This window comes from Cyphomyrmex costatus, unplaced genomic scaffold, assembly GCF_001594065.2.
Source record: "Cyphomyrmex costatus isolate MS0001 unplaced genomic scaffold, Ccosl1.0 scaffold535, whole genome shotgun sequence".
In the NCBI taxonomy this organism is placed as follows: Eukaryota; Metazoa; Arthropoda; class Insecta; order Hymenoptera; family Formicidae; genus Cyphomyrmex; species Cyphomyrmex costatus.
Genome location: NW_017279570.1, coordinates 33,306 through 48,244, shown reverse-complemented (window position 1 = coordinate 48,244; position 14,939 = coordinate 33,306). Strand labels below are relative to the sequence as shown.

The 14,939-nt window shown below is 32.6% G+C and overlaps 2 protein-coding genes across 3 annotated transcripts in view; one reads left to right on the top strand and one right to left on the bottom strand.

The window, feature by feature from the left end:
- The window catches only part of Pli (E3 ubiquitin-protein ligase pellino), a 15,112-nt gene extending 5,557 nt beyond the window's left edge, over positions 1 to 9,555 (top strand). Inside the window, exons 2-8 of one of the 2 annotated variants that reach the window (XM_018546301.1) lie at positions 5,085 to 5,268; positions 6,694 to 6,876; positions 6,962 to 7,193; positions 8,257 to 8,463; positions 8,552 to 8,839; positions 8,927 to 9,258; positions 9,414 to 9,555. In XM_018546301.1, the coding sequence (XP_018401803.1) occupies positions 5,234 to 5,268; positions 6,694 to 6,876; positions 6,962 to 7,193; positions 8,257 to 8,463; positions 8,552 to 8,839; positions 8,927 to 9,258; positions 9,414 to 9,540 (1,404 nt within the window). In that variant the 5' untranslated portion in view covers positions 5,085 to 5,233 and the 3' untranslated portion in view covers positions 9,541 to 9,555. The remainder of the gene's footprint in view (positions 1 to 5,084; positions 5,269 to 6,693; positions 6,877 to 6,961; positions 7,194 to 8,256; positions 8,464 to 8,551; positions 8,840 to 8,926; positions 9,259 to 9,413) is intronic. The other variant, XM_018546302.1, reaches the window with a different exon arrangement.
- A 373-nt stretch (positions 9,556 to 9,928) lies between these two features.
- On the bottom strand, positions 9,929 to 14,113 carry LOC108778969 (60S ribosomal protein L32). Its single transcript, XM_018546300.1, has 3 exons — positions 13,970 to 14,113; positions 12,593 to 12,745; positions 9,929 to 10,131 (listed from the first exon to the last, which is right to left on the bottom strand). Exons 1-3 carry the CDS (start codon positions 14,060 to 14,062, stop codon positions 9,973 to 9,975), a joined length of 405 nt encoding a protein of 134 aa, XP_018401802.1. The 5' UTR covers positions 14,063 to 14,113; the 3' UTR covers positions 9,929 to 9,972.
- Positions 14,114 to 14,939: the final 826 nt, after the last annotated feature.

Here is a 14,939-nt window from a genome sequence, read left to right as displayed (position 1 = left end):
CCTTTCCCTGTTCAGAAACGTTAAACTTTCCACGCGAAGTAACCTTCCCTCCCCCCCCTGCACAGGGGCACACGACTTCTACGATTGTACTGTTGCTATGATAGTAGGCCACCTCCTTGCACCCGTGTGTGCGTGCGTGCGTGCGTGCGTGCGTGCGTGCGTGCGTGCGTGCGTGCGTGCGTGCGTGCGTGCGTGCGTGGGTGTGTGTGTGTGTGTGTGTGTGTGTGTGTAAAATATAAAATAATAGACTTATATCGTTATATAACGAATGGAACACCCCCGACAGTACAATCGTAGAAGTCGTGCGTCCCTCAGCAGGGGGGGAGGGAGAGATAGACAGAGGTCTGTCCCGACAGTACAATCGTAGAAGTCGTGCGCCCCTCAGCAGGGAGGGAGGGAGAGATGGATTAGGAGTTACTTTGCGTGGAAACTTGAAATTCATATAGAACAACCTTGTTTCAAATATATATAATAATAAAAATATAATTTAATGTCATAAATAATATTAACAAAGAATAATATTGCGCGAGCAACCTCACTTTCTTTTCCGGCAGTCTTAGCAAATACAATTAAGTGCAGTAACTGTGATAATGATATCAATCTGTGTAAAGAAACATTAACGTACAGATGTAGAAAACGATATTTTGTAACAATACAATATATTATATAAACATTTAATTGTCTGTACTGGTACTTGGTTCTTCATTGTCGACCGCTACTGGCTTGTCAATGGATGTTGACATCGGAGGATACATTTCAGCAATTATATGGAAGAAGGTCTCGATGCGCTCAGCATAGTCATAGGCGCGTTTGAAAAGAAATTCGGACAAATATCCAACGAAATGTTCCTCTCGTCTCCCATATCTTGGAATATTTCCAAACTTCTCTCCAAATGCGCTCTATATGCTGAGTGTGCGCCCCTGTACATTTAAATAATATATTGTTACAACATAAATTATAGCGAAACATTCATATTATCAATTACAAATGAAAAATTTGAGATATATATACATTTCGCTTATTATAAGACATATTAATATTTTTAAACATATCTCACCAGTGTTAGGATCGACGAAGTTGTAAGAGTGATTGACTGTCAGATGTTGGAAGCCCTTATTGTTTAAACAATTATATGATTTCCAATAGTCTGATACAATCGTCGTTCCTGGCAATATTCACTCCTTAATTATTGCCAGGAGCGTTGTTTCTGTCCGATCCTCCACTGGTACGACGAATACCTTTTTCGAGCCTTGCTCGTATCCCCCGAAAATCCACTGACCATTCACGAGCCGACCACGGTTATATTTTCGTTTTCCAATTTTTGCTTCATCGATTTCGACTGTGCATCCTGGGCCACTAAGCTTTTGGCTGTTTTTCAGCCCAAAACACACAGACCTGTAAAAAAAAAATTATATTTTAATATTATTTTATAAATAACTATATATTTTAGATTTGTATACTAATACAATGATGCAGAAAATATAAGTAAAATATAATTACCTCTCGGCAAAAATTGAACCAGTCAACAATTGTGGTCGGCGATGTGATGCCAGTTTCGACCTGAGTGCGATCTTGACGTGGGTGTTGCAACATTAAAAAACATGCAATAAGTCTGCATATTGTACCCACGTCAAGATTACTATTGTAGAACCAAGTACCAGTTCTACCACTTCGGTAAAAATTGCACTGCTTTGCTACTTTTTTCTTATGTTCATTTTTTACAAAATATCGTTTTCTACATCTGTATGTTAATGTTTCTTTACACAGATTGATATCATTATCACAATTACTGCACTTAATTGTATTTGCTAAGACACCAGGCTTAATAAGGAAATTGATTAATTTTTCGTAATCAAACGATAGATGCCCAAATTGAAGCAGGCCCAACATCCTGCGATTTCGTGTCTGATAACAATAGTATACTTATTGCACATCATTTGTTTTGCAGTGTTTATTTCAAATTTCGTGCACTCTGTTGGGCCGAAAGGTAACCGAGCGCATGCGCACGACATCAGAGAGCATGAAGAAGGCATACTCGCAGCAGTCGTAGCACTACATGTAGTCGGTATTACAGATTTTCTAACCTCCATAATCGTCAACTTTAACGCTAAATATCTCGGTTTGTAGGGCAGAGCGACACTTTTTTCTGCCAGATTCTTTCGTTTCATGCAAAAACGCGTCGAATAAGCCTAATTTGATCGATTTTTGAGGTGAGGCAGTTATTCTGTATAATTACCATAATTTTTTTTAATATGAGCAAAGAAATATTTCTTTGAAATTAAGATATTTTTTCTCTTTGTACCGATCTCGTCATCTAATAAGTGAAAGAATTGAGAGGAAATCTTGAAAGTAATAGATAAATAGCGCGGATAATAGCTTTATTCTTGATCGCACGAATGGGACGAAATATATATATAAATCTATTTAGACCATCGTCAACGATGTAACTTAGTACGGCATTGTTCAAATTGTTGCGAAAGATGTATATTTATCCTGTGCGCGATAAGCATGTTTTGATCGTAGTTTGAAATTTGAATATCTGCTGACACTCTTATATTCTTTGTAACGACTCGCACGCAGGTATTAATTATTTGCTATTGTTGAAACTGAAACTTATAACGCTTGCAGCGCGTGACCTTAATCTCTGAAACTTTGTCAAACCAGCCGTAAAATAGAATAACGCATGGAAAAATGAAGAATTTTCGTAAAATTGTTATTATTTCAAATTTTGTAATGTTGTGTTAATATAAAAATTAAGGTAATTATTTACAATAGGGTCTTTTCCGAATTTAGATGTTTTTCTTTCTTGCAAAAGATTTTTATTAAGGTTGCGAGAAAAAAAATAAAAAAATTCAGAAAAGACCCATGACAAAATAATTACCGGAATTAATTAATCTAAGAATAGTCGTTTTAATTTTGTTCCTGATTCAGTAACTCTTATTGACAATGCCACTGTCATTAAAATGTATACTAGAATATACAGTTTTTGATAGGTTGAAAGTTATTCCCTCTTTTTATTGCCTGTGCTTTTTAATTGTGTCTTAGGACTGCGCAGAATAAAAGGAACAGAGAACAGAATAAGAATTTCAATCTATCAGAAATCATATACTGTGAACTAAACAGTGTGTATTCCATAGTCCATGATTTCTGATAGGATGAAATTCTTATTTTCTGTCTCTCTCTCTCTCTCTCTCTCTCTCTCTCTCTCTCTCTCTCTCTCTCTCTCTCTCTCTTCCTTTTATTCGTCAGTTATAAAATTGGGATACTGAGATAATTTTTGCGTATCTCGATTAAAAGTCATTATTATTAATTACATACATCATATTAATTGTTCTAATTTATTAGTATTTTTTATCATTATGTATACATATCTACTCAATATTTTTTGAAAAAAAATTACTGTGATTGAGGGTGCGGTCGAGTTGCCACTACAAATGCTTTGAAGCGTTTGATTGACCAATCAAAAGAAGGAATTTTACAAATTGACCAATCAAGAAACGCTTCAAAGCATTCGTAGTGGCAACTCGACCGCATCCTGAATTTTATTTTTTCATTGTTAAGAAGGCTCTATCGGTATTCCGACGTCAAATGAAGACTACGGAAAAGTGTGGAAAAAACTGCTTTTAACACTCATAAATCTTATTTCTAAAATTATAATTTTATTTAAGATGACTGTTAAATTTATTAATTTGAAGTGTACACAATGTATATTATTTATTAAGTAAAAAATACAAGGCTTGGTTGAAGAGAGTAGTAACCTAGAAGGTTTTGAAGCGCATGCGCGTGAGCTCGCGACAGCAGAAGCGTTATAACCTATACACTTTTTACAACTTCTTTATTAAATATCTCATTCACTTCTTCGGCAACGTATTATTTTTTTTGCTTTAAATGATAAACGAGATCCTACACTTTCAATATATCAGTTTGTTATTTACTTCTTGACACATTCTGAAAAGATATATCTTTATAACTAATGAATTTTTCATATCCCCCATAAAATATGTGTATTAATCAGACTTTTCAAAAGCGTTTTTCCTGAGTTTAAAGTCGGCAACCCTACCTAAAAACTTTACCTAGGGCTTTAGCTACTTTTAAAGAACAATATTTATATTTTTTCATATTTTTCTAGTCACCTTGCCCTAACGATAGAACCTCCTTAAGGTATAAAAATCATGCCAGATGACTATTTCCGGATTTAGAATTTCTAAAAAATGGAATTTCTAAAGAGTTAGGCCGGTATTCATAGTCGGTTCTTATTTAAAGACTGTCTTAAGTAATGTCTTAAGATGCTAAAGCGGCCCTCTGATTGGTTCGTAACCTTCAAGACTGAACTTAAGACGGTCTTAAATATAAGAACTGACTATGAATACCGGCCTTAGTGTTTTGTGATTATTCAAATTAATGTGGCTTAAATTTGTCGAAGAAAGTTACTGTATGGGGTTTTTATGTATATTTTTAGCAGTATGCTAGTAAATAATTGTGTGAAAAGCTTGAAATTTTTAATTTCATAAATTACTACTTACTGAACCTTATTTTAAATAAAGCCTATATGCTAGTATTTTTATAATACATATTTATATTGCGTAGCATTTTCATAATATGTATATAAAAACATAATACGTTTAAAACTGAATTATTGTAATAGCGGTCGTAATAGCCCATCTATGTGGAGGTGCCTAGAGAGAAAATTTGAGGATGATTCGGTAGGAATACTCGTACACAATTCATATATTGTCATAAAAAATTTATTTAGAAATAAACATCAGACAAATTCAAAACAATAGAATCAATGAATTTTTGATACACATTAATTTAATTTCTAGACCACATCTATTTGTGCCGAAGCATATCTGGTATTAAAATGATAGGAATGACAGTATATCACTCAAGAGCTAAGAGAATTGAAAGCAAAATGTCTTCTTTGTTAACAATAGCCATTACGAGGCAAAGACGAACGACTACATGCGCACTTTCACCGATACGGAAAATTTGATTACGCAAAAGTTACATCGGCAACTCACCCTGCGAACAGATAGAAAAAGTCAGTTAATTATGATCTTTATATTGAATGTTTCTCATTGCAGATCATAATTACCAATTCGCAGCTTGCCACGTGCAAATGCAATTGCTCAGATTTGTCTGCAACCGCGTGAAGACCCTTAAGACTGCCCGTCTCCTTACCCTTTCAAGTACCATGTGGAAGTAGTAATCTATAAATCCCACTGAAAGGAGGATGCCAGTAACTAAACGCATTCCATACCCTTCGCGGTAAGTAAGCCTACGGTTTACACATTACGTAATGTAAGCCACAAAACCATCTATCTTCTCTATCACGTACGGCTTGTATTCAGATGTAATTTGGATTTTCTTATAAAACGTTTGTAAAAAAAAGCACGTAGCGTGCCGTAACATTTATGTAAAAAGAAAATAAAGCACGCTTTTGTGCAAACAATTACTTTATAGAGAATGTTAAAGAGACGGATCGCCTGTACAAGGTGATGTATCGAGAGCTTCCTTTACTTACAAATTGACTTCAAATTTATTCAAATTGCTTCGTTGTTATCTCTAATAAACAATGCAAAATATGGAAGAAAGCGTGCCACATTTGTTCGTTTGACGAATTAACTGATCTTACAATTAGTGCGATTATATATTAACAACATTAAGTCTTCTCGCTCGATATAAAATACTTAAACTTTGTGCTGTACACAATTCTACGTATATCTGATATTTTTTTGCTTTTGGAATCAGAAAGTATTTCCAGTTACAGACATCCTTCTTTTCAACGTTTTCATAGTTATTAACATATTAGTCCCATTTTAATCTCCAATAAAATTTCCTTTTCCTTGGTGGAAGCTATCATTATGCAAGATTAGTGAAACATTCAGGGAATGAGAATAATTTGTACAATTTTAACACAACACATATGTTCATCCTCCATTTTACTCTCATGATCTCCTAACTAGGGCTATTATGACTGCATTGTTTCTACGAGGATTTATTTTTTTCCTGCAAAAATCTTAATGAAATGAGAATTCTCATCTTTACGAATTTAATATAAATAAGATTTATAGTACTTACATAATTATGATTCTTCTATAAATCGGTTGTTTTACAAAAAATTAACAAATATATATCTTAGTTGTTTGTCATTCATTATTCTACATAGGATGATATGCCACTACCATTATTTTCTGTCATAAGTATTAGGGTGCGTCCCGAAAGAAATAGCGGAACGGAATGAGAACGGAACATTGATAGAAAAGAGATAAGATTGTTCTATCTATTTTCTATTAATGTTCCGTTACTGTTCCGTTCCGTTATTTTTGACTCCATGTGACTGCACCCTTAAAAGTCAAAATAAAAATAAATTATAGTAATTACTTTAATAAACGAAATTCTGATATTTACGAAGTTATTAAATGTCGTGGGGTTAAGTTTGCAAAATTGCAAATAAGAGATAGAATTTATTTCTGAATTAATTTTAATTTGATAGAAATCTAATTTAATGCTTAATTATCGAAATTTAATATTGAGAAGTATTTGCAGTCAGATATCAAAACATATCTTAATGAAGTTTTGTTAGAAGAAAGAGATCGTGCCAGATCCATCGGAGACTCTTAAAGAAAAATAGTAGTGGAACATTCTATGTATACATACGAACAGTTCATTATACCATGTATTTTACATTAGATCCGACGGCGGTAGTAGTGAGAGCCCATTGCTCGTGGAAGAAGGTGAGACAGTCGGTGCACCACACAGTCCACGCAATATACACAGTCACAGCCATTCACATGGCAATCCACACCGATCTCACAGTTATCATCATGAAAAGCCCAAACAATTAGTGAAATACGGTGAACTAGTTATACTTGGGTAAGAATTTCCAACAAATGAAACAGATAATGTAAAAGAAAACAGAAGGTTAATGACTAATGAATCTTTCTGATAACTTTCACAGGTACAATGGTTACCTTCCACCTGGTGATAGAGGAAGGAGGAGAAGTAAATTCGTATTATACAAAAGACCCGTGCCAAATGGTGTTAAGCGTAGCAAGCATTACATTGTTAAAACGCCCCATAGTTCGCAAGCCATTCTCAATACGAAGCAGCACTCGATTTCGTACACACTTTCCAGAACACAGGCTGTTATTGTCGAATACACGGAAGATGAAAAAATGGATATGTTTCAGGTAAGTCCGAAATATTCTATTTTAAAAACTACAGTTTATTACTCAATATACAATATATGTTCACTATACATACATACTCTGTTACAAAAGTTTCTAAATTTTATTTAAAAAATTCAATTTTTTATAAGGTTTTTGTAATTTTATTTATTAATTATTCCAAATATATATTACTAAAGTAATATCTTTATAGCAATCGTACACAATTTAAAAAAATATCTCTAATGAACTTCTTTTTATATGTAGGAGAAGTGATCTCCATCAAAACTTTTAGTACTTGACAATATTATTTTTCTTGATAAATATCAAAAATATACTCTCATTTTTTATACCACTGCAAATGAATAATATAACGTAGAAAAATGTAACTCTACAGAATTAGAAATAAAGTTTCATAGAAAGTAATTCCATTATTTCAATAGATAGCTTTAGTTATATAATTAGAGATGGGAAAAACCGTTCTTTTTAGTGAACTAGTTAATACGAACTAGTTCACTGAAAAGATCCGTTCGTCAAAACAGTTCGTCGCGAACTACTCGCCCAAAATTTTTCACAGGCGTTGTATTATATGGGCCTTCTACAATAAGTCATAAGTCATAAATCGGAAGTAAGAAACTAAAAATTGACGACTGTGATTGGTCCATTTCTAGCTTATGACTTATGATTTGTGACTTACGGCTTATTGTAGAAGGCCCATTATACTTGGACACGCATTAAGGCTCGAGTTAGGCTGCGTTCCGTTTCACGCATATGCGCGCATTCTCCTATAGTATACGTGACGCTCACTATATAAAATGCGCGCATATGCCTGAAACGGAACGCAGCCTTAGATTTCTTAAGCCGGTATTCATAGTCAATTCTTATATTCAAGACCGTCTTAAGTTCAGTCTTGAAGAGTTACGAACCAATCAGAGGGCCGCTTTAGCATCTTAAGACATTACTTAAGACATTACTTAAGACAGTCTTGAAATAAGAACTGACTATGAATACCGGCTAGAAACTTTTGGGACAGACCTTATATGGAGTTGTGCGCAGCAATGTACCAATTTAAATTATATGTTCGTAGATCGGTCGTTCATCCGAATCACCTATCGATTTCGTAGTGATGGATACATGTGCGGGCAGTGGTGATGGCGGTCCCACTAACGAAGGACGTGTCGCTCAAAGCACTATCAGCAGATTTGCTTGTCGGATTCTGGCAGACCGATCGGATCCTAGAATTGCTAGAATCTATGCTGCAGGCTTTGATAGTTCAAGAAACATCTTTTTAGGGGTGAGACTCGCAATCTACGATTAACTGGGCAACTTGATACATTTTTGCATTTTTGGTAAAAGAAACTTAATAAAGTATTCTTACAAAGGAAAAGGCAACTAAATGGCAAGAGAATCGTGAGATTGATGGACTTACGACGAATGGGGTCCTGATTATGCATCCACGAGGTCAGTTCTGTGGTGGCGAGGCGCAATGTGGTTTCTGGCGAGAAGTTAGTGTAGGCGGCGGAGTTTTCTCGCTTAGAGAAAGTAGGAGCGCTCAACAGAAAGGCAATGTTGTAGAAGATGAGAGTAATATTCTGCAAGATGGTACTCTGATCGACCTCTGTGGCGCTACTTTGCTTTGGCGGTCAGCCGAAGGTCTCGCAAAGTCTCCGGTAATTTACATCGTCTTTAGAAAAATTTATAAAATCATATATTATATCGTATAATTTATATTGGCTAATTGCACATTTTTTTCTCAGACGAAACAAGATCTAGAGGAATTAGTTGATGCTATAAATGCCGGCAGGCCGCAATGCCCTGTGGGCTTAAACACATTAGTTATACCACGTAAAGCAGCTTCGGATTCGACGCAGCAGCAGCCATATGTTTACCTTAAATGCGGTCATGTACAAGGGCATCATGATTGGGGTCAGGAAAAGGATAAAGTTACGAGAAGATGTCCCATGTGCCTTGTCGCAGGGGCGGTAGTAAAACTGTCTATGGGAATAGAGCCTGCCTTTTATGTAGATTGTGGACCGCCCACTTATGCATTTAGTCCCTGTGGACACATGGCTACAGAGAAAACTGTCAAGTTAGTAATACGTGCCAGTCGTTAATAAAGCTCGCACTTTTGAAAATAAGTTATAGATATTATATTTTTTCAAATTATATGTGAATACATATAACTTGAAAGATGAATATCTTTCCCCATTTTCCTTATTTATCGTTTGTTCTTTTCTTTTGTAGATATTGGGAAAAAGTAGCCATTCCACATGGCACAAACGGCTATATCGCGATCTGTCCCTTCTGTGCGGTACCGCTCGAAGGAACGCCAGGATATGTAAAACTAATTTTTCAGGATAATGTAGATTAAAAATATAAAATAATGGAAACATGTAGAAATTAATAACTTCGTAAGAAATATAAAGATTATTGAACTCATTGAAGAGAATTTTTTTTCGTTAATCATTACTGCTTAAACAGGTTATCCATACCCAGACACTATAATGTTAAAGTTAAGCAGTTACAATCGTTAGTTACAAAATAGACTCATGTGTAACTATTCGCGATTAATTAATAATTAATTAGTAAGTTAATCAATGATAGTAATATTCGCTAGAAGAAATTTTGCAATGATAAAACTTATTTTTGTATACAATGTGCGAGTAAAAATTCTGATATTCTTGTACATTCCGAGAACATTCACATAGAATAATTGAAGATATTACTAAGAGATGATAAAAAATTAGACACAAGAGATATGTGTTTTTAATATTTTATTGCCAAAATACACGAAAAGTAATGCTTACTCATTCTCTTCTGAACGTAAGCGTGCACTGGCATTTGTTACACGTATCGAAAGTTGTTGAGCACGTTCGACAATGAGTTTCCTTTTCTTACTGCTAACAGCATGTGCAATTTCTGCACAGAATTTACGATTTTGCATCATTAAGACTTCAAGTTCCTGTAAAGAATCAGTTTTTGTCAAGAGATGCATAAATAGAATATACAACTGTGCAGAAGGTTTAGATAACATATTTGTTTTATACATATAGTAATAATTCTAATTTGTGTATGCAAAACGCCTTCAGAACTGATTTTATTGAACCATGTTTAAACAAGTTTTTTAAATTCAAGTGCATTTTAATAACTAATTCATATTAACCCTTAGCAGCACGGTGGTCAGTAGTACTGACCACATATTGTTTCGTACATTTTCGAATGTACAAGAGTTATTTTTTTATAGAAAATGATAAATCTTTTTAATTCATGGTACCAAGACCTTGGATAAACAAAAGAAATGACCTAATGTATATAATTTTAGCAATAAGGCATTGTTATAAACAAAGGAACGCAAAAAGAACCACATATAACAAAAAAAAATCATTATTAGCTATTTCAAATAATAAAATGTTACTTTTAGGTATAAGGATTTTTTGGGTTGCTGATTACGAATCTGAAGTCCGTTTTCAGAAATTCAAAATGGCGGATCCAATATGGCCGACGATTTTCTAAAAATTGCACAATTTTGCTTGAAATTTGTTACTCGGGGGTTTTTGGGATCGCTGATTACGAATCTGAAGTCCGTTTTCAGAAATGCAGAATAGCGGATCAAATATGGCGGACGATTTTTATAAAAATGTCTGGATTTTTCGTGAAATATCATACTTGACATTTCAACACATTTCAAACAAAATTGTGCAATTTTTATAAAATCGTCGGCCATATTGGATCCGCCATTTTGAATTTCTCAAAACGGAATTTAGATTCGTAATGAGCGACTTCAAAAACCCCCGAGTAATACATTTCAAGCGAAATTGTGCAATTTTTAGAAAATCGTCGGCCATATTGGATCCGCCATTTTGAATTTCTGAAAATGGAATTCAGATTCATAATCTGTGACCCCAAAAACCTCCGAGTAACAAATTTCAGGCGTTTTCCGTGTAAAGAAAAATGTATGCTTCAAAGGGTTAAACAATTTTTTAAAATTTTGATTATTTTTCTTAATATATACATCATATTATGTACATCAATAGAATTGAATAATTAAATTTCGTTCGTTTTTTGTAATGCAAAGTATAAAAAAATTCGGTTTAAATCGAGCAGTAATAAGATGTTTTCATAAAATAAATTTCGAGTTCACAATGTTAGTACAGCATAAAAATAAAAATATATAAAGAATATAATATAAAAAATAATATAATAATATCGACCTAAATATAAACGGAACTCACAGGCCCTTCTTTAGCGATTCTTGAAAATGTTCCAAAGTCATAGAAATGAATAAATTTACGGTCTAAAAAAAAAGTAGTCAAGAGGTAAAAACAGGATAAGTTATTTAAACATAAATTGTCAATTATTGCCTATTGTCCATTTTTGGTTTGATTACATCAATTAATTATTTATTTGATGATTAAAATTGAATTTCTTACTTATAATAAAATGTGTGAAAACTGGAGCATCTTTACATATTTGTCTTATACTGTTGAGCGCAAGTGTTACAATGATGACAGACGGACTCTTAAAGCATCGGAAACGATGTTTATTTATTTGTTTGACGCTTTTTCAATAGATATTGTCTATATTAGTGCCATTTAATGATTTAAAAGGAAATACAAAACAATATACAAAAATGGACAATAATTGACAATTTACATTTGAATAACTTATCCTGTTTTTACCTCTTAACTACTTTTATATCAAATTGACGACAATGAATTTCTCACTTTAGAAACAATTCACATAAAAACAAGAAAATAAATTCTTTGAAACAATTGTACCATACTATGTCGCTTAGACCATAAGATTATTCATCTCTATGACTTTGTAACGTCTTCAAGAATCGCTGAAAGACTTGTGAGTTTCGAAACGTTTATATTTAGATCGATATTATTATATTATTTTTTACATTATATTGTTTATATATTTTTATTTTTATATTGTACTAACATTGTGAACTTGAAATTTATTTTATGAAAACATTTTATTACTACTCAATTTAGACCGAATTTCTTTATACTTAGAATTGAATAATTTCAACAGACGTCTTTAAATTTAATGTACATTATTATGTTTGCATGATCAAAGGTTAAATACAAATTTTGAATTGTAATAATTAAAAATTTAAATGTTTAGAAATATAGGTACATTCATATTTATCCTATATTATAAATAAATAAGATAAATAAGAAAAGACAATTAATGATGAATTATAAAAAAGAAAACTGATTTTAAATTTTGAATGCTCTCCATTTAATAATACAAGCTGACACAAGCATTATTCCAACTTTCTTGACATTCAATGAAACATTTGTGTCAATTTGTGTCACCAAGTAGAAAAGTTCTTCAGTAATTAACTGAGGCATCATTTTATACATAAGATCTCAATTAATTGATTTTTAAGTTTTTTTTAAAGTGATATTTACCTTCACATTATGTACAAGGACCTTTCGGAAACCAGTTGGTAGCATATGACGTGTTTTCTTGCTAGTACCATAACCAATGCTAGGCATTAAGTACTGGCCCTTAAAACGCCTGCGAACTCTATTATCAATACCTTTCGGTTTACGCCAGTTGCGCTGCAAAATGCATATGACATAAATTGTATAACTTTAAAATTATTTGTTAAGGCGATGCTGGAGAGACGGTCGAACTTAATTGATGTCGATAAAACAGGACATTTTCATGATGTATGTAATATTTTAATTCCAATTAAAATATTACATACATCATGAAAGTATTTACATACATTAAGTAAAACATTACGTATATTAAATAAGCCATTAAGTAAAACGTTATGTACATTTCTTGTTCTACTATATCCTATATATCTTTTGAATGTAAAGTTATGTGGTCAATTTCATATCAATTTCACTCGTAGCAACGAAATTTTTGGAGACTTCGTGCTCTTATACTAAAGCACCTAGCTCGTTTCTCCAAGCATAGTATTGTTCCTTGAGGATTCCTGTTGTCCGATTGATACCGTTTTTTAACGTGCAAGCCTGAAATTATTATATGCAGCACATATATGTGGCGAGTTGACTGCAGAAGCCGAGAATAAAACTGTAAGTTTTTAATTTTTTTTCGTTTTTCATATTAAAATGAATGAAGCGGACTATGTTATAGTCGATACTTTAATTATGGAGAAGGAATTTTCGATCCATAAAGGCAATTAAAAATGCGAAGTCTCCAAAAATTTTGGGTAAAACAGGACACTCCAGCATCCCTTAATCCGAAAGATCAATTTCTCTCGAAGAATAAAAGTTTAAGAGTGCAGTCACATGGAGTCAGAAATAACGGAACGGAACAGTACGGAACATTGATAAAAAAAAGATAGGATTGTTCTATTTCTTTTCTATCAATGTTCCGTTATTTCTGACTCCACGTGACTGCACCCTAAGTAATTAACATGCATAAATAAGTAAAATGTCTTAGATACAATTATATAATATAAAGAGCATATAAGAGTCAAAGAACAACACAATCAAACCACATCTTACACATTGTAATCAATTTAATAATAATAAAAATAATAAGTCGTTAAAGTATACAATGTAATATGTTTCGACTTTGTGATTAAGCTCTCTTCAGATATAAAAAGGAATAAAACGCAGATTAGATAATAAACAAGATATAATAGTCAAAAAACGTTAAGTTAAAGTTTGTTTTTGTATCTAAAATGTTTTAAATAGTGCTCAATTAAATGCAGAAATTAATGCTATAATATACAAAGTGTAAGCAACATAACCTAATTTTACAAACATGCTCACGCGATTAAAAAGGGCAAAACAAAAGATACCTACCTTGAGTTTATTATATCTATCACTCTGATGCCTAATAAATTTCTTCGTTCTTTTTTTCACGATTTTGGGTCGATAGACCGGTCGGATAGACATTTTGAGTTCTTTAGCGATTCACTGAAACAACAAATGATTAATCCACATAGGGATGGGCGATACAGCATCGATATTTCGAATATCGATATTCTTAAGTCCAATATTTCGATATTTTGATCGATACTTGTGCTACCGATGTTTAACAGTATCGATTTGAAATGCTTCAATATCGAATTTCGATATATTCAACACCAAATCTAATAAGGGTATCGATCATGAAACTTTATCCCTAGGATGAAAAGTGAAAAGTGAAAAATTTCTCCATTAACTTCAATGGTAAAAATTTTCACTTTTCACTTTTCATCCTAGGGAAAAAGTTTCATGATCGATACCAAGAACTTTAATAAGATAGGATTCCATTTACTGCTAAGTGCCAGCACTGGAAATGCTAGTTTACGACTTTGCGTTAGAGACCCTCTAATTAGTGACCCTCTAATAAGAGTCTGGCCACCTTCTCCCCGGTTTGTGATTGGTCCGACATTTATCATCCATTCCCGCAAATTTCTTTAAATTTATAAATTGTAAAAATTAATAAATTCGTAAAAATTAAAGTAGAATAAATTACAATTTTTATTTTTATTATTATTTAACTTATATTAACATTATTAAATATTTTCTATAAAAACATTTATGTAAAAAAAACGTTGCAATATGTCTTTCATAAAATGAAAACAACAATTAAGTAAGTATTATAAATATATTGAAAATATAAAAATTAATTTATTAAGAATATATAAAATTTATAAAAATATTACAAGATTAAGAAACTTTAATAAAAATTAAATTTAAATACAAATAATACAATTAATGCTTTAAAATTCTTAACAAAAAATACTTAGGTAGCACCAATAGGGAATAAATAAAGTAGTATATTTAT

What these genes read in the sequence shown, in the direction of transcription:
- LOC108778969 (XM_018546300.1), bottom strand. Translation starts at nt 14,062, where the DNA reads ATGTCTATCCGACCGGTCTATCGACCCAAAATCGTGAAAAAAAGAACG. An exon ending in ATAGATATAATAAACTCAAG is followed by an intron (nt 12,746 to 13,969) that starts GTAGGTATCTTT and finishes TGCATTTTGCAG; the next exon opens with CGCAACTGGCGTAAACCGAA. An exon ending in TCCTTGTACATAATGTGAAG is followed by an intron (nt 10,132 to 12,592) that starts GTAAATATCACT and finishes GATTCTTTACAG; the next exon opens with GAACTTGAAGTCTTAATGAT.